At 45.8% G+C, this 20,013-nt stretch overlaps 1 protein-coding gene across 1 annotated transcript in view; it reads left to right on the top strand.

Moving 5' to 3' along the window:
• The window catches only part of TPRG1 (tumor protein p63 regulated 1), a 66,015-nt gene that overhangs the window by 18,215 nt on the left and 27,787 nt on the right, over nt 1–20,013 (top strand). The window contains exons 3-4 of the mRNA XM_084847803.1: nt 3,043–3,134; nt 8,529–8,705. Of these exons, the coding sequence (XP_084703929.1) occupies nt 3,043–3,134; nt 8,529–8,705 (269 nt within the window). The remainder of the gene's footprint in view (nt 1–3,042; nt 3,135–8,528; nt 8,706–20,013) is intronic.

The following is a 20,013-nucleotide window of genomic DNA, read 5'->3' on the forward strand; positions in this document are numbered from 1 at the left end:
TTGGGAAAGTCAGGCGTAAAATGTTGTGATGTGGATGTGGCTTTGACAGACATGCGCTGCATTCTGAGAAGCGATGTCCATTGCTATGAAATCTGGCCCTTTGGGGCTCACTGGGCTTCCATGGTGTGCCTGACTCAGCTTACTTTTGCAAACTGAACGATGCAGTTTCCCAAATTTATATTATTTGCGAAAATTTCAGCTGAAAATTGTGCAAATGTGTGCAATTACAGCTGAAATTTGTGCAGAAAAATTTACACAAAAAAGGTAATCCTGCCAGCTGGCCCAGCTCATTCCTGAACAAGTCAAGCCAGCTGGCGAAGACAGAATGGAGTGTGGGGGGCCAAGATGATGAAAGCTCATGGAGCTCCACCCCTAACTGGATTCCTCTGACATCCCTAATTCTGAGACATTTGTTTTCAGGGCAGCATGTATATGTCAAGACCACTTCCATCACACCTGGAAGGTCCATCTGTCTTTGCGAGCAATGGGCGAGCCCCCTAGGGATGGGTGAAGGAGCGATGCTCGAGGTTGCCCAGATTCTCTGGTCTTGCTGCTCATCTCATGCCCGATTCCCTTTTGTGTTTGCGATCGCAGCTCCCTCTGCATGAATGGGAAAATTAAATTGCACAGATCAAGCAGCGATCGAATGTGAAATTTGCTCAACTTTCCCCAGGTCTTTCCCTTAAACTTATGCAAATATCCTAAATGTACGCACATTTCCTAAATTTCCTCCGTAGACTACAGTGGGCCTGATTCAGTCTAGGGGGGAAATTTGCTCCAATTACAAAAACCGCGCAAATGAACATGAGCACATGTTTGGAAATTTAGGAACATTTTCGGCAGACCCATGCTTACATTTGAAGTTGCGAACAGAGCATACTCACATATTTTGTGAGCAAAAAGGAAATCCTCCTACATCACTAGAATCACCGCCTCACAAGCCATTCCTTGCAAGTACTCAAAAATCCCTTGAGAGGTTTTGTGAGTATTCCCTAGGAGTGCTTGTAAACACTGAGATGGCATATTGTTAGATGAACAGAGCCCTTCACAAGCAATGCCCGCTCCCCCAAAAACCCTTACTGGTGTGAGGGAGGGGGGTGACTGGTGGTGGCAGGGAGTCCAGGTCACTGCCAAATGGCAGGCAGGCCCATGGGCCAGATCCAGAATGTGAAAGCAAGGCTCTGAAGACGCTAGTTGGAACAGTTATTTCCTGCTACATCAAGGGAGTTGTAGTTTCCTTTGGGACTGGCAGAGCTGGGCAATCTTTCCCACTTTTGGTGATCCCTTCCTGCGATGGTAAGTGTGATGAGGGTTTCTTGAAAAATGGTGGGGGGAACTGGCAAAGGAAGGGGCCTCTGCAACCCTTTTTCAGGGATCAATCAGACTTAGTTCTTCTGGGCTGACACAAAATAGGTCAGACTCCCCCCACCCATTGGTGGGGTATAATTTTTGAGCCCCTGTCTGCAACTTGAGTACTCGCTCCTGCCTGGTCATAATGTAGCTTTCTTGGCAAGGAAGGACCCCATTAGCCAGCAGTTTCTTAGTTTCTTGTCCCCTCCCCAACCTTCTACCTGCCCAAAAGCAGTTTGGAGGTTACAGCTGTAGCTGCTGCCTGCCACTATTGTAAATAGCCAGAGGACACCTAGAATTAAGCCAGGGTGGGTCACTTTTGGCCAACAACTCCCATCAGCCCTAGCAAACCAAACCAATAGTGAGGGGTCATTACAGAGGTTGGCTCTAAACTGGGGAGTGGGCCATAGTCATTACCCTAAGATCATAGAATCATAGAATAGTAGGGTTGGAAGGGGCCTACAAGACCATCAAGTCCAACCCCCAGAAGGGTGTGAAATTCATTGGGTTCATATTTTAATGCAAGATTACCTAATTCTCACCTCCCAGAACCAAACGCAGCCCTGAATGCAAGCTGACGTTGGAAATCCACACATTTCTGAGTTTGTGATTGTGTTTCGCAAAACAACAAAATGTGTGTGACAACATGTACACACTTGGAAAGTGTGCAAAGAAAAATGTGTGCATTTCTAAAACGCACTCTGCTCAGTGGGTGCATATGTTCAAAATGCATACATCTCAAAATAAAATGAGAATGGATACAAATTTCTGTGTGGTGAGAAAGAAAAGCTCCCACAAGAACTCTGACAAGATCGAACTTGAGAGATTCACCCATTCCTACCTCATTCTTATGAGCCCCACCATACACAGTCCTCCCCTAGGGGCTTCCCGACCCAATGTAGCTTGCAAACAGCTCCTCTGAGAAAGGACGGCATCAGATCCCTGCTCTTTGCAGCACCTCAAGCAATTCCGAAACTGTATACATTTAAAAGCCCAGTAGCAGGATTTTAGCAGAGGCCATTTGGCCTGCTTCATGACAAAGGGCAGGGGGGTTGCAGCTAGGGATGGCAGCGGCATGCTGGTTGTGGAGTACTAACTCAGGGTTGCTCCTTTATGTAGGTATGTATGAGAATTTTATTTTTGCTCCCCAGAATTGAAGCATGCCCTGTTTGAAGCTCTGAGGGCGAGCACATGTCCACCAAAAATATTTGCAAATTGTCAAACACGTGCTCGCGTTCATCTTGTTCCCGATTCCCAGTTAGATTTGCACAAATTTCCTCTGTAGACTGATTTAGCATCTGGAGGAAAGTTATGCAAATTAGGAAATGTGCATAAATGTGGGAAAACTTGCGTAAATCTCCCATCTGATTGCTGTTTGATTTGTGCAAGTTTCCTGGGCTCACAGAGTGAGCAGTGATCACAAACATGAACAGAAATTGGGCACAAGACAAGTGGTGAGACTATGTTAGGAGAATCTTGGCCATCTTGAACATCACTCATTCACCCATCTCTACCTTTATGCTGCCTTCTTCTCCACAGTGGGCAGTCTGTACTGGTAAAGGCCAGTAGTGGCACGAGGGGAAAAATGTGGGACATGGGCTGGCCCCAACAAAAGAAAAGAAACCATGTTCTTCACTCTTGCATTCTTTTCCTCTAGTCCCCTTTCTCATCTTCCTTTCCCTTATTTTTTAGCCTGGAGCCTTTGACCAAGCTATGGATGATCTGAAGGCCCATGTGGTTGCGAACATGGGAGAAACAGCTCACAGCTTCTGGTTATTGACTGAGTAAGCACCTTTGGGAATGTTCTTGTTAAAAAAAAAATCCCCTACCAAAGCACTTTTTCAACATTTGCAGATTTTTACCCCCTGCATCCAGTGTTGCCAACCAACTAGACTATTCCCAGTTTGACCAGTAACTAGGGATGTCAGAGAATTCCACCATGGATCTCGGTGAGGCCGAAAGAATGCCAGTGCATTCGGCCCCCCAAACTCCATGGCGGAATGGCCTGCCCCCCCGCCCCCCCGCAGATCCCCCCCGGGACAAGACTTACCTGTGGCGGATCTTCCGGGCAGCGGTGGCTCCGGCAGCGGCAGCTGGTCTTCTGACCGGCTGCCGCCACCGCCATTTCCAGGCTTGTGTAAAAAAAAAAAAAAAAAAAGACGTGATAGGCTACGTAAAGATTTACGTAGCCTATCATGGCTAGGTTAAAACAAAAACAAAAACGACGTGATAGGCTACGTAAATCTTTACGTAGCCTATCATGGTTGGGTGGGTTAAAAAAAAAAAAACCGCGTACACAAATGGTGGCAGCTACGGCCGCTGCCATTTGCGTTCCTTCTTTTTACCGTCTTAATCTACGTAAATATTTACATAGACTATGACGGCGAAAATCAAGGGGAACGCAAATAGCGTAGCGGGCGCTATTTGCGTCCCCTTTTGATTCGCTGTTTTAGCCTATGTAAAGATTTACGTAGGCTAAAACGGTGAATGAAAAAGGGATGCAAATACCGCCCGCTACGCTATTTGAGTTCCCCTTTATTTTCGCCGTCATAGTCTACGTAAATATTTACGTAGATTAAGATGGCCAAAAAGAAGGAACGCAAATGGCGGTGGCCGTAGCCACCGCCATTTGCATACGCGTTTTTTTGTGTTTTTTTTACCCAGAGCCCTCCGCGGCCGGAAATCCAGCTGCGGACGGCTCTGGCCTGGCTGGGCCTGGCCGGCTGCTCTGCGGAGCTGCCGCGGAGCACAGCCGGCCGTTCGAGGATTCCGGGGGGAGGGACGGAGCACCTCCCCCCCCGGCGAGGATTCCGGGGGAAGGGATGGAACGCCTCCCCCCCCACCATAAACATAATCCACAAACAGGTAAGTCACTTTCGTACATCCCTACCAGTAACAGCTAGGTTGTGTCAGATGTTCAGGACTCTGATCTTCAGCTCTGCTTTGTCTTTGATCAACCACCATATCCTGCCTTTACAGTTTTGCCAGATTATCAATTTGGAATCGCCTCTCCCTACATCACACACCCAAGTCATTTTGCTCAGAGCTCCTGAGTTTTTTTGCTCACATGGTGGGGAAAGGAATTTGCAGGGGTGTTGCTGACAGCCCATCTCCACACTCTACGCCTCCCACCCCTTAATCTATACAGATGTATGTAAGCATCATGGCACATCTGATTCTTCCATGGCCTGTCAAAAATAATTTAGCGATGGAATTAGAAAGGGCTTCAATGCCATGGTACATAAGTCAACTACGAGGCTGAGGTAAAGAATTTTAGGACACCATTTTAAATCAGCCCTAAATTACACTCTCTTTTTGCCCACCTCCATACACAGACAAAGGTACACACACACACACACACACACACACACAGATATGCGCACGCACATACGTGCGCGCACACACACGCACACCAGACATACATGAGTCTAAATTTAGCTTGTAAGCTCCTTGGGGCTGAGACCAGTGTATAGAAAGTATATGACCCACTGTGTCTATCCATTTGATTACTAAGTATGGACTCCATATATACTTATATATGGAGTCTATACTTAGACTCCATATATAATATATATGTATATAATTATATACTCCATATATACTTATACTTTAATATATACTTATATTAAAGTATAACACCATGCTTTGTTATATTTTCATCTCATCCCTTCCCTTCAGTATCTTTCCCTCCCCTACACCGTCTAAATTTAGATGTTAAGCTCCTCAGGGAAGCTGCTGTTCTTGCTTCTGTTACTATGCAGAGAGGCACGTAAACTCTCTGCAGAGTAAATAATATGAATAACAAAAATAAATAATAAAAATCCCCCCCAACTATATGATCTTCTTATGGTACCTGCAAAACTCCTCAGTGATGCACAGTTGTTATTGCTGATTTTTGTTGTTTTTAATTAAAATTTAGCAGTTTCCTTTCTACAGGAAACAAGTCCTCAAGGCAATGTACAACAACGATTAGAAGGAACACCTTCGGAGCTGTGTTTTCTCCGAAGACCATGTAATTATAAACCACACACATCTCAAACGGTCACACATAACGAGATACAAAAAGGGCAGTAGATATGTACCAGGTGTAAAAGCTGACGGTAGGCTTGTAGGATTCCTTGCCGTCTAAAATTCTCTCTCTGCGCTGCCACCTAGTGGCTACATAGTGAGTTTGGTCTTAGAAGTAAGAACCGAAGGTTCTGCTATTTTACACGCATGCCGATGAGTTTGAATTGTGCTTCCGACGTCTGAATTTTATAAGGCAGAAGTAAAGAAGAACTTGAATTCCTGGAAAAATGAGCTTTCATTAAAAAGAAAGAAAAGGATTTTAGTAATATCTGCATCCTTGATTAACATAATAATAATAATGATGACGATGATGAAAAATGTGCCATCGGTGTGCATGGCACTTTGCAGAGTGATACAGGGATGGGGAAATGAGTGATGTCCAAGATCTCTAGGGTTCTTTAAACGTGATCTTGCCACTCACCTCGTGCCTGATTTTCCAAAAGGAAAATTGCACAAACTGAGCAGTGATCAAACATGAAATTTCTCGCAAATGTCCCCCAAATTGCGTAAATTAGGAAATTTTGCACAAATATCCTCAAATTGTGCAAATTGCCTAATCTGTGCAACTTTCCATCATAGATTAAAGCAAGACCGATTCAATCTGCAGGGGAAATATGTGCCAATTAGGAAATTTGCACAAAATCACACTGGGAAGTTGCGCAAATCAAACATGAGCACATGTATGGCAATTTGTGAATATTTTCGGCAGACATGTGCTCGTGATTGAAACTGGGCTTTGAAAAGGGCATGCTCACATATTTTGTGAGCAAAATAAAATTCGCATACATCCCTAGAGTGATAAAAGCAAAGGTTAGGCTCCTGCCCCAGTGAAATTACAATCTGAATTTCAGTGGAGGGGGAAGGTAAGAGGCAAGAGAAAGAGCACAAGCAGATTCAGCTTACACATATACACATTTTGTTTCCGTTTGGAAGAAGGACTTAGTTTTTGAAAGCTTCTCAGAAGATGCAGGCTTTACACTGGGGTCTGGAGAGTTACTTAATTATGCAAAAAGGGATGGGGGGAGAAAATCAGGGATAGGGGAGATGTTTTTTCAGCCTGAATTCAAATGCAGATTTACCTAATTTTGTATTTTCAAACCACTATCCAAATTGAAACTCACTTCTCCCTCAGAATTTGCTCTTCTCCAAATTTTGCATTGGAGTTCTCCAATCAAAACATGCATCCAAAACTATGTATAGTAGGGAAAATAACATTCCAGAATGCATTGTATTTGGAAAATTGCTTGCCCCAAAATGTGCATACCAGTAAGAATACATATCTGAGGAGAAATGTGCACAAAAATGCTTATGAATTTTCATGTAAACTTTAAAAACATCTCCAAGTTCAAGATGAACCAGTCTTAAAACTAGCGATATTCTCAGAGTTTGTGATGAACCAAACATATGATTGGAAAAATGAGAAACCAGCACTGACAGATTCATCCATCTCTAATGAATATGAATCCACATCAGAGCAAAGAATACTAACTTTACATATAAATTGATGGGGTCCAAGCTAGTTGTGACTGACCAAGAAAGGGGTCTTGGGGTCATGGTGGATAGCTTGAGGAAAATGTCCACCCAGCGTGTGGCCACCGTGAAAAAGGCAAATTCCATCTTAGGGATCATTAGGAAAGTGGTTGATAATAAAACTGCCAATGGTGTAATGCCTTTACACAAATCCACAGTGCAACCACATTTGGAATAATGCGTACTGTTCTGTACCATATCTCAAAAGGGTATTGCGGAGCTGGAAAAGAGGCAGCAGAAAAGGGCAACCAAAATGATCAAAGGGCTGGAGCAAATCCCCTATGAAGAAAGGTTATAATATTTCTCCCGCTTTTTTTTTTTAGTTTAGAAAAAAGACTAGTATGGGGAGACATGACAGAGATTTGTGAAATTATGCCTGGTGTGGAGAAAGTGAATAGGGAGACGTTTTTCTCCCTTCTCATAATACCGGAAATGGAAGTCATCTGATCAAGCTGAATGGTGAGAAATTCAGGACAGATAAACTTCAGGACTTCTTCATACAGTACATAGTTAAACTATGGAATTCAATACCACAATGTGGTCTTGGATGGGTGGATGGTTTTAAAGTTGGACAGCTTTAAAACTAAAGGGTATAGACAAATTCATGGAAGACAAGGCTATCAATGGATACTGGTCATGATGGCTATATGCCACCTCCAGGATCAGAGACAATACACCTATGCACACCAGTTGCTGGGGAACATGGGCGGGATGGTGCTGTTGCACTCATGCCCTGCTTGTGGGTTTCCCATGGGCAGCTGGTTGGCCGCTGTGTGAACCAAATGCTGGACTGGATGGACCCTGGTCTGATCCAACAGGGCTCTTCTTATGTTCTTAAAGGAACATTATGTATCCATAGTTCAGTGTTAGTGTACATGCTTAGACTGCACGATGCCCACCCAGGTTCCATCCCTGGCATCTCTAATTAACAGATTCGGTAGCAGGTGATGTGGATAAGCCTTTGGCCTGATCCAGCAGGGCTCTTCTGTTGTCCTTATGTTCATATCAAATTGGTAGTCCGGTCTCCACTTCTGTATACCATAAAATCCTTTAAAATATTGTTTAAAAAATAATAATCTAGCATAGCTGATTTGAAAATGCTGATTTCTGAGAATGAACCATCTTTCCCAGTATAACAACTTAAAAGGGGGTTGTGGGAAGGGTCAGTTTTTACAAAGCCTCAAAAGGCTACTGAACATGTGGCATTACACCGAGTCAGACTGTTGGCCCATCTAGCTCAGTTCTGTCTACTCTGATTTAGTAGCAGTTCATAAGAACATAAGAATAGTAATTAAATACATTAGTACTGAACCCCAGACTTTGAAGCACTCGAATCCCTGGGCCTGGCTAGGTAAATCTCTCAATTTTGCTTTCTCTCACGTTCAATTTTTTAAAAATCTCAAATCCTTCCCATACCAAATATGACGAAGTTTGCAAATTTCAGTAAATTGTCATCAGACATGAACTGGGATGAAATTCTTACCCATCCCCCTGAGATTCCCATCCCATGTCAAACCCATTCCTGCCTTGGTCTACTGAAGGTCAACCATGCTGATAGTCCTCTTCCTGCCCCATTGTAGGATAGACCATTGGAACAATGAGAGGGAGCGTGTCGTAGTGATCACAGACTCTACCCTCCTGGTCTGCAAATATGACTTCATCATGTTAAAGTGCCTTGAACTGCAGAGGGTCCCCCTCAATTACATTCACCGCATCTGCGAGGGTTCCTTCACCTTTCCGGAGAGGTCGTTGGACAGGTGAGGCACAGTTGCTGGGGCCCAGCATGATTCTGATGGTGGATTGTGGTGGTTTCAACCTGCTTTTGCTGCATGATTGTTGTTACACCACTGCTGACTGTTCAGTGGTGTCCTGGTGTTTGCTCAGTTTTTTCCCATTGTAAGGTTGACATGCACGATGCACCTCTTAAGGCTTAGTAACTGTCCATAAGAGCTTTAAGCTAAGAGATGCTGTGTGTGTGTATGTGCGTGTGTGTGTGTTGTATTCATGGCCCTACACATTTTGTCATCAGCCCCATCCACCACTGGAATGGGGCGCCCAAGAGCTTCTCTGTTGTTGTTGTTGTTGTTGTTGTTACTACTACTACTCCTATTACTATTATTACTACTACTATTATTAATGTATTAATCAATTACATTTCTATACTGCCCCATAGCTGAAGCTCTCTGGGTGGTTTACAAAAATTGTTGTTGTTGTTGTTGTGCAGTCGTTAAGTCATATCCGACTCTTCATGACCCCATGGACCATAGCACGCAGGCCTTCCTGTCCTCCGCTCTCTCCCAGAGTGTGCTCAAATTCATATTCATTGCATCGGTGATGCTATCTAGCCATCATCCTCTACTGTCCCCTTCTCCTTTTGCCTTCAATCTTTCCCAGCATCAGGGTCTTTTCCAGGGAGTTTTCTCTTTGCATTAGGTGGCCAAAATATTTGAGCTTCAGCTTCAGTATCTGTCCTTCCAATGAGCACTCAGGGTTGATTTCCTTTAGGATGGACTGATTTGACCTCCTTGCAGTCCAGGCGACTCGTAAGAGTCTTCTCCATCACCACAGTTTGAAAGCATCAATTCTTCAGCGCTCAGCCTTCCTTATAGTCCAGTTCTCACAGCCGTACGTTGCTACTGGGAAAACCATAGCTTTGATTAGACGAATCTTTGTCGGCAAGGTGATGTCTCTGCTTCTTACTATGCTGTCTAGGTTTGCCATAGCTTTCCTCCCAAGGAGCAAGCGTCTTTTAATTTCATGGCTACAGTCACCGTCTGCAGGGATCTTGGAGCCCAAGAAAGTAAAATCTGTCACTGCTTCCATTTCTTCCCCGTCTATATGCCAGGAAGTGATGGGGCCAGATGCCATGATCTTAGTCTTTTTAATGTTGAGTTTCAAACCAGCTTTTGCACTCTCACCCTCAACAAGAGGCTCTTTAGATCTTCTTCACTTTCTGCCATTAGGGTGGTATCATCTGCGTATCTGAGGTTGTTGATAATTCTCCCGGCAATCTTAATTGCCGGGAGAATTCATGTGTTCATGAATTCATGAACCTGTGATTCATCCAACCCGGCGTTTCTCATGATGTACTCTGCATATAAGTTAAATAAGCAGGGTGACAATATGCAGCCTTGTCGTACTCCTTTCCCAATTTTGAACCAATCGGTTGTTCCATGTCCAGTTCTTACTGTTGCTTCTTGTTGACCCTCATACAGGTTTCTCAGGAGACAGGTAAGGTGGTCTGGTACTCCCATCTCTTTAAGAATTTGCCACAGTTTGTTGTGATCCACACAATCAAAGGCTTTAGTGTAGTCAGTGAAGCAGAAATAGACTTTTTCTGGAATTCTCTTGCTTTCTCCATGATCCAGCGAATGTTGGCGATTTGATCTCTAGTTCTTCTGCCTCTTCGAAACCCAGCTTGTACTTCCGGTAGTTCTCGGTTCACATACTGCTGAAGCCTAGCTTGTAGGATTTTGAGCATCACCTTGCTGGCATGTGAAATGAGCACAATTGTATGGTAGTTTGAACACTCTTTGGCGTTGCCCTTCTTTGGCATTGGAATGTAAACTGACCTTTTCCAGTCTTGTGGCCACTGTGGAGTGTTCCAAATTTGTTGGCATATTGAGTACAGCACTTCAACAGCATCATCTTTTAGGATTTTAAATAGCTCAGCTGGAATACTGTCATCTCCGCTAGCTTTGTTGTTAGTCATGCTTCCTAAGGCCCACTTGACTTCACTCTCGAGGATGTCCAGCTCAAGTTCCGTGACGGCACTATCATGGCTATCAGGGACATTCAGATCTTTCCTGTATAGTTCTTCTGTGTATTCTTGCCACCTCTTCTTAATCTCATCTGCTTCTGTTAGGTCCCTGCCTTCTTTGTCCTTTATCACGCCCGTCTTTGCACAAAACGTTCCCTTGAGATCTCCAATTTTCTTGAAGAGATCTCTAGTCTTTCCCATTCTATTGTTTTCCTCGATTTCTTTGCATTGTTCATTTAAGAAGGCCTTCTTGTCTCTCCTTGCTATTCTCTGGAACTCTGCATTCAGTTGGGTATATCTTCCTCTTTCCCCCTTGCTTTTCGCTTCCCTTCTTTCCTCAGCTACTCGGAAAGCCTCATCAGACTTTGCTTTCTTGCATTTCTTTTTCTTTGGGATGGATTGAGTTGCTGCCTCCTGAACAGTGTTACGGACCTCCATCCATAGTTCCTCAGGCACTCTGTCTATCAGGTCTAATCCCTTAAATCTATTCCTCACTTCCACTGTATATTCATAAGGGATATGATTTAGGTCATATCTGAATGGTTTAGTGGTTTTCCCTACGTTCTTCAATTTAAGCCGAAATTTTGCAATAAGAAGCTCATGATCTGAGCCACAGTCAGCTCCAGGTTTTGTTTTTACTGACTGTATAGAGCTTCTCCATTTTTGGCTGCAAAGGACATAATCAATCTGATTTCGATATTGACCATCTGGTAATGTCCATGTGTAGAGTCGCCTCTTGTGCTGTTGGAAACGAGTGTTTGCTATGATCAGCATGTTCTCTTGGCAAAATTCTATCAGCCTTTGTCCTGCTTCATTTTGTACACCAAGGCCATGCTTGCCTGTTATCCTGGTTATTTTTTGGCTTCCTACTTTAGCATTACAATCCCCTATGATGAAGAGGACATCTTTTTTGGTGTTAGTTCTAGAAGGTGTTGTAGGTCTTCATAGAACCGATCAACCTCAGCTTCTTCGGCCTCAGTGGTTGGGGCGTAGACTTGAATTACTGTGATGCTGAATGGTTTGCCTTGGATTCGTACTGAGATCATTCTATCATTTTTGAGATTGTACCCCAGTACTGCTTTTCCCACCCTTTTGTTGACTATGAGTATCACTCCATTTCTTCTAAGGGATTCTTGTCCACAGTAGTAGATATGATGGTCACCTGAATTAAATTCGCCCATGCCTGTCCATTTTAGTTCGCTGATTCCCAAGATGTTGATGTTCAATCTTGCCATCTCATGTTTGACCAGCTCCAGCTTACCTTGATTCATTGATCTGACATTCCAGGGTCCTAAACAATATTGTTCTTTACAGCATCGGATTTTCTTTTCACCACCAGACACATCCACAGCTGAGTGTCCTTTCGGCTTTGGCCCAGCCGCTTCACTCTTTCTGGCGCTACTTGGAAATACCCTCTGCTCTTCCCCAGTAGTATATTGGACACCTTCCAACCTGAGGGGTTCATCTTCCGGCATCATATCTTTTAGCCTTGTGATATGTTCCATGGGGTTTTCTTGGCAAGAATACTGGAGTGGGTTGCCATTTCCTTCTCCAGTGGACCACATTTTGTCAGAACTCTCCACCGTGACCTATCCGTCTTGGGTGGCCCTGCACGGCATAGCTTATGGCTTCACTGACTTACACAAGCCCCTTTGCCACAACAAGGCAGTGATCCATGAAGGGGCTTACAAAAATTAATAACCATTAAAGTTACATTATACATATAAACAGACAGCATGCACACAAGGACAACATATCTAAAATATTTTTTAAATTAATCTTTTATTGTGAATTTTTATAAAACAAAACAAACTGAAAACATTACAAAACTTAAAAAAAAGAATGAAATAAAAATATAACAACATATTCAAAACCCTCAGTTTCTAACATTACAATATTCGAGGGGAAAAAAAGGGAAGGGAAGAAAAAGGTTAGACATAAACTTCAGTAAAAGCAGACCAAATATCCACATATAAGTCCATTTGCAAGTTACACCTATATACCACTCTTTCAAATGTTGCTAGTGTTGTTAAATCTTCAGTCCATTGTGTCATAGGTGGTGAGCTTTTATCTTTCCAATATCATAGTATCAGTCTTTTAGCAACCAAAAGGGCGTGAAAAATCCATTTATGCTGACCATGTGTTACATTCCAAGACGTGGTTAAGTAATTTAAGAGAACATTTACATCACTAAATATTAAAGAGCTTTCCAATTCAAAATGTATCCGTGCATACAATAACTTCCTCCCAAAAAGTGTTGGCCATTGGGCATTTCCAAAACATACGAATAAAAGAAGCATTGACTGCATTACACCTCCAACAATTAGCTGAATTTGACAAGCCTTTGCTAAAAAGATGTTGTGGCATCCAATAGACCCGAAACAAGAGCTTTTGCTGAATAAGGCGTAACCGAAGATCCATTGAAATGTCCGGTACAGATGCCAAAATGGCAGACCATTGATTAAGCAAAATAGGACTCTTTATCTTTGAGAAATCATGGAGGACGGGTGACGTGCCAGATGACTGGAGGAGGGCTAATGTTGTCCCTATCTTCAAAAAGGGCAAAAGGAGGACCTAGCAACTACAGACCAGTCAGTCTGACATCAATCCCTGGGACAATTCTGGAGCAGATGATAAAGCAATCCATCTGGAAGCACCTTGAAAACAATGCAGTGATTACTCGAAGCCAACATGGATTTATCAAGAACAAATCCTGCCAGATTAATCTGATCTCATTTTGGATCAGGTCACTTCCCTTGTGGACTGTGGCAATGCTGTAGACATAATGTACCTTGACTTAAGCAAAGCTTTTGACACAGTGTCCCATGATATCCTGATGAGCAAACTAGCTCAAAGAGGGCTAGATGAAACAAGTATCAGGTGGATCCACAGTTGGCTACAGAATCGGACTCAAAAAGTGCTTATCAATGGGACCTTCTCAAACTGGGGAGAGGCTCAGTCCTGGGCCCAGTGCTCTTCAACATTTGTATTAATGCCTTGGAGGAGGAGGTGCAGGGAATGCTGATCAAATTTACAAATGACACAAAGTTGGGCGGGATAGCTAATACCCTGGAAGACAGAAACAGAATACGAAGTGATCTTGAGAGGCTGGAGCACTGGGCAGAAAACAACAGAATGACATTTAATAGGGATCAATGCCAAGTTCTGTACCTAGGAAAAAGAAACCAAATGCATAGTTACAAGATGGGGGATACATGGCTCAACAACACTACAAGCAAGAAGTATCTTGGAATTGTTGTCGATCACACAAGCTGAATGTGAGCCAACAATGTGATCTGGTTGCAAAAAAGGCAAATGCTATTTTGGGCTGCATTAACAGAAGTATAGTTTCCAAATCCTGGGAAGTACTAGTTCCCCTCTACTCAGCACTGGTTAGGTCTCATCTGGAGTACCGTGTCCAGTTCTGGGCACCACACTTTAAGAAGGATGCAGACAAGCTGGAGAGGGTTCAGAGGAGGGCAACAAAGATGATCAGGGGACTGGAAACAAAGCCCTATGAGGAGAGACTGAAAGAACTGGGCATGTTTAGCCTTTAGAAGAGAAGACTGAGGGTAGGGATGTACGAAAGTCAAGGGTGACATTCACGGTGGGGAGGAGGCGCTCCGTCCGTCCCCCTGAAATTCTCTCCAGCCGGCTCCACTCCGCGGAGATTCTGCAGAGCCACCAGCCAGGGCCACCCGCAGCAGGACATCCGGCCACTGGGCAGCCTGCAGGGACGCAAATGGCGGCTGCCGTAGCCGCCGCCGTTTGCGTCCCTGTATTTTACCATGATAGGCTACGTAAATATTTACATAGCCTATCACAGCAAAAAAAAAAAAAAACAGCAAGCGCAAATGCTACGGCAGCCGCCATTTGCATTCCCTTTTTTTTTGCCGTGATAGGCTACGTAAATACTTAGCAGCCTATCACAGCCTCCGCAGGGACGCAAATGGCGTCCCTGCATTAGCTGTGATAGGCTACGTAAGTATTTATGTAGCCTGTCACGGCTATAATGAAGAAGCGCATGGCGGCCGCAGACGTGGCCACCATTCGCAAAGCAGCGCGAACAGCAGCAGGTAACTGCTCCGTTTTGCGCGCCTTTCACGGGGTGGGGGGTGGGGGGCTTCGTTCCGCCACGGATTTCGGGGGGCCGAATGCACTGGCATTCAACCTCACCAAGATCCATGGCGGAATTCTCTGAGATCCCTAACTGAGGGCTGATAGGATAGCGTTCTTCCAGAACTTGAAAGGTTGTCACAGAGAGGAAGCCAGCATCTCTTCTCGATCATCCCAGAATGCAGGAGACGGAATAATGGGCTCAAGTTACAGGAAGCCAGATTCCGGCTGAACATCAGGAGAAACCTCCTGACTGTTCAAGCAATATGACAATGGAACCCGTTACCTAGGGAGGCGGTGGGCTCTCCCACACTGGAGGTGTTCAAGACGAGGCTGGACAGCCATCTGTCAGGGATGCTCTGACTTGGATTCCTGCATTGAGCAGGGGGTTGGACTCGATGGCCTTATAGGCCACTTCCAACCCTACTATTTGATGATTGTAGGATTCTAGGACATTCCAATTCCCTGTTCTATTCCTGCATGTGTGTGTGTGCATGTGTGTGTGTGTGTGTGTGTGCGCGTGCACTGTTGCTAAGGCTGCTTGTGGCTCTGCAAGAGACCCTCAGTTCTGGCTCCTAGCCCCTGGGCTTAACCATGAGAACAAGGCGAGTGCCCTGGCAGGAACAGTCGCTGCACAGGGGTCAGTAACTGGTGTCCCCAATCAAAATCTGACACCCGCCCCTGAGCGATGCCATGCGGCCTCTTAATTCCCAGTCTTAGAGGGAAAATGGGAGTGTGGATAAGCAACCTCTGTGGCAATGGGCTTTAGTGGCGGGGGGCGTGGCGCTTTGGCCCACCTGCCCCTCATTGAAGTGGCCCTCGGCCAAGCCACAGTGAGTGCAGCTCGTCAGGAGGAGTGAGGCTCTCCATACAGTGGGGCAGCCTCTCCCAGATTCCACTCCCAACGTTTTCTGGGTTTATCTGCAGTAATTATATCCTATTAGAGGTATCACAAGACTGTGTGTGTGTTCATAATACAGGTTCTTTAAGAAAATAATTACTAAGCATCTTCTGAATGGCTGCACGTGAATGGTGCTGGCAAGTCTGGACACATCTCGCATTCCAGTTGTTGAAGAGCCTTCCTTGTATTTGTTTCCAGCATCCAAGACCTCGTGCCTCGTGTTGTTGTTGCTGTCCGTTTTCCTTTCAAAGGCCTGACTGCTGTATATTTTTAGGCATCTCACTACAGTCCTTTCCGGTGAGAGGTGCCCAGATTGCAAACAGGGGTTCACTCACCAGACCCTTATGCAGGCAGTCCCCAGTTCAGTGGTGGTGGTGCTGGACGTGCTGCTTGGCAGCTGGACTGAGTCAGGAGAGATCCTCCTTTCCAGAGGAGCACCTGTGTGAATCCAGCATGACCCAAGCTGCCACGAGTCTTGTGTGGCAATGGGAAGGCAAGCAAGACTGGTGGGGGCACCCACTTTTGTGTGTCGTAGAATCGTAGGGTTGGAAGGGGCCTACAAGGCCATCGGAGGGCCCATCAGAGGCAAGGTGTGAAGCGTTCTCCAAGGGGTTATCCTCAAGAAACGGCTCTCTTTCCCAAGATGTGGGAGGGGCCGTGGCTCCATGGCAGAGCCCCTGCTGTGCATGCAGAAGGTCCTGGGTTTGATCCCCAGCAGCATCTCCAGGTAGGGGGGGGAATTCCTGCCTGAAACCTGGGGAGCTGGGCCAACTGTTGTAGTGGGAGAGAAGTTGATAATGGAACACCCATCCTACTCCCGAGCAGTGGGGCATTCCAGGGGCAATGCCACAGAGTCCAGTTTCCTTTGGATGAGAAAGTGCAGAAGACCTCAGGAGGTTTAGGGTACAAGATGCTTTTTGATGTCTTCTCAAAAGCTGAGGAATCTTTCTCCCCAGCTTTTGGAATTCAATGCCCAGAGCTGGCGCCAAGGGTGGGCGTGGTTGGGCATGTGCCAAGGGCCCACACCCCAGCAGGGCCTACTGCAAAGAGCCCCCTGGAGTTGCTCCTCCTCTTCACATTGCAACCTGCCTGTTCACCTGCCTCTCGCTCTGGCCCAGACAATGGTGGTGAGAAAGCACTGCAGACTCACTGGGGGAGAGGGCCCATTGAGGGTGTCTTGCCCAAGGGCTCACAAAAACCTGGATCCAGCCCTAGCAACACGCATCTTGGAGAGGTTGAAACATGGCAACCTCTCCAAGCTCCAAGCTCTTCCAAAAGCAGGGGAGCAAGATTCCCCAGTGCTCACAAAGGTGCCAGCTCTCAGGGCTTGGTCTGAGGGCACACAGTGCAACTACTTGGCTGAAGCTAAGCTGGATGGAGTCTAGTCTGTGCTTGGGTGGGAGACTGCCATCCTGGCCATGTATTCTGTTTTGACTACAGGGAAAAACAGGGGTCCTCAAACTTCTTGTGTCAGTGTCTCTTTATAGAAAAATATAAGCTCAAAAGGCCCATCCCTGCCCCATGGAGCTTTCAGTCTAACATTTGACTATGGTGGGAGCCAATGAAGAGCCAAAGGTAGGAAAGAAATAGCCCAAGCTCTCAGAGTGACATAGATAATAAACACAAACACAATAAAAACGATGATAAAACACATTAATTGCACAATCCTATGCATGTTTAGACAGAAAAATGTCCTACCACTCCCTGGCCATGCTGGCTACAAATGCTGGGAGTTGTAAACATGCATAGGATTGCACCCTAAAAGTATTTAAGGGTGTAATCCTATGCCCCCTAGACAAAGTCTGGGGGACATGGGATTTTTCAGCTTCTGGGCTCCCCTGCCCCAACCCTCATCGCCCGCGTGGTTCTCTCTGCACCAGCTACATCTCCACATTCAGAAATGGAGCAGGAGATGGCAAAAAGTGGGTGGTCCTCCTAGCAGGGAGGGGAAGTGACTGCGGAAGCCATAGCACGCAGCTTCCTATGTGCCACGCAGCCTCTCCCCCCCCCCCATGCTCCGAAGCTCCCCAGCTAGACAGGTGAAATCACCTGTCTAGCCATAAATGCAGGGTGACCAGATGGCCAGACCATGGAGGCAAGGATCCCCTCCACACTCTGCCCACCCTGCATTGGCTAGTCGCCAGCCTCCAAGTTTGGAGGCTGATTACTGTCTCCATTGGATTGTGCCCTAAAAGAACATAAGAGCAGCAACAGTAATTTAAAAGTAGTTTTTTAAAAGAGAGGTAAATATCAAAATAGCAGCTAAAACATGGGAAAAGATTATATTAAAGTCAACATTTAAAAACATTTGTTTTTAAAGCCAGGGAGAAAAAAAAGGTCTTTTCCTGGCACCAAAAAGTCGGTGCTGGGAGGACCTCTCTAGGGAGGGCATGCCACAATTTAGGGGCCACCAGAGAAAGGGCCCACTCATGAGTAGCCACCTGTCGGACCTCAGTATGTGGGGTCCCTTGGAGCAGGGCCTCAGGTGATGATCCCAGGACATAGGCAGGGATATATGGGAAGAGTGTGAGCAAGCACAGTTACATGCACGTGGACCTCATTAGAACCTAAGAAGAGCCGTGCTAGACTTAGGCATGTACAAGAATCTCATTTCATTCGCAAATCACTCGAAAATGCCCCATTCTTCTTCACAATCCCAAGCACAAACGGAAGCACGTGTTCTCTGAAAATGTTCACAAATTCCTGAACTTGTGTTTGCATTCACAGAATGTGCATGTTAAAAGGCGCCCTTTTAAAAATGCACCCTTTTAAGCATGTGCATTTCACACTTTAGTCAATGGGGAAAAGGGCTCGCTTTTGTGAAATGCACACTTTCCGTGTTTGCAATGCACACTTTCCCCATTCGGACATCAACACCAACAAAAAGCAGGTCACGAATGAGAAGGAACACGAGCTGCACTGAGCTTAGAAGGGAAGTTTGGAGACTCTGGGGGAGCATCCCTGGTTTTCCCATCCCTAGCTGGGCTCTCAAAGTTTTTGAGTCTTGTCCAGCACTGTGCTTCCCACAATGGCCAGCCAAATAGCTCTTAGAAGCCTCCAAGCAGAACAGGAAGGCAGTTTCCCTCCCCTGCTGCAACTCCCTGTATTCAGTGGTATACTGCCTCTGAGCATGGGGGCTTTATGAAGCCTCATCTCCCTTCCCTCCCACACTACAAAACAGTCACACTAGTGGTGCCATACAACTCTTGTTCCCTTTGGTGGGTGGAAAGGAGAGCCGGGGGGTTACTGATAGATCCAAAGGCAATTCGCTGGAGGTCACATTTCCCAAATCGCTCTGCCCATCTCCTGCCAGTCAGAATCTCATTGTTGACTCTCCTTGGGGCATGCCCAAGCTTGGCTCTCGAGGACTGAGGCCAAGCTGGTGGAATGGTTGTGGCCGTGTTGTGCTAAGGCGAGCGAGAACGATGGGCACCTGTCCACATCATGCAGAGGAAGCATTGTGTTTCGCACACCTGCCTGCTGAGAACGGAGTACAGTGGGGAGATTAGCTTATTTAAACACTTCACCTCATTTTGGAGGTGGCCTTGGCCTGACCTGTTCTGCCGGGAAATGGGTTCAAAATGGAGATACATTTGGCAAACCTTCCTAGCTGGGCACAACTGGTGACTCTGAGGGCTGGACCTCCTTGCTGTAGAAGACCTGGGTTCAAATGTGAGCCAGGCCACGGATGAACTGAACTGTCCTTGCTGGATCTGTTTGCCTCTCTCGGCCCCAACCGTGGGTATCTTTATATGGTATGGCAGCTTTCCCCAACCTGGTGCCTCATAGATGTGTTGGACTGCAACTCCCATCATCCCCAGCGAGTGCAGGGCAGCCTCCATGCCACACATGTGTCTCTCGGTAACTGCCACCTAGGAGTTACCACACAAGATCACTGGAGCAAGCTGAAGAGCTAAAGTAGGATCTATTCTCATTATTATTATTATCATCATCATCATCTTCATTATTATTTCTATAATAATATAGACTCTTACGAGTCCCCCGGACTGCAAGGAGGTCAAATCAGTCCATCCTAAAGGAAATCAACCCTGAGTGCTCATTGGAAGGACAGATACTGAAGCTGAAGCTCCAATATTTTGGCCACCTAATGCGAAGAGAAAACTCTCTGGAAAAGCCCCTGATGCTGGGAAAGACTGAAGGCAAAAGGAGAACGGGACGGCAGAGGATGAGATGGCTAGATAGCATCACCGATGCAATGAACATGGACTTGAGCACGCTCCGGGAGAGAGCGCAGGACAGGAAGGCCTGGCGTGCTGTGGTCCATGGG

Source organism: Heloderma suspectum, chromosome 3 (genome assembly GCF_057233095.1).
Source record: "Heloderma suspectum isolate Gila_16-S chromosome 3, 16-S_ref, whole genome shotgun sequence".
NCBI lineage: Eukaryota > Metazoa > Chordata > Lepidosauria > Squamata > Helodermatidae > Heloderma > Heloderma suspectum.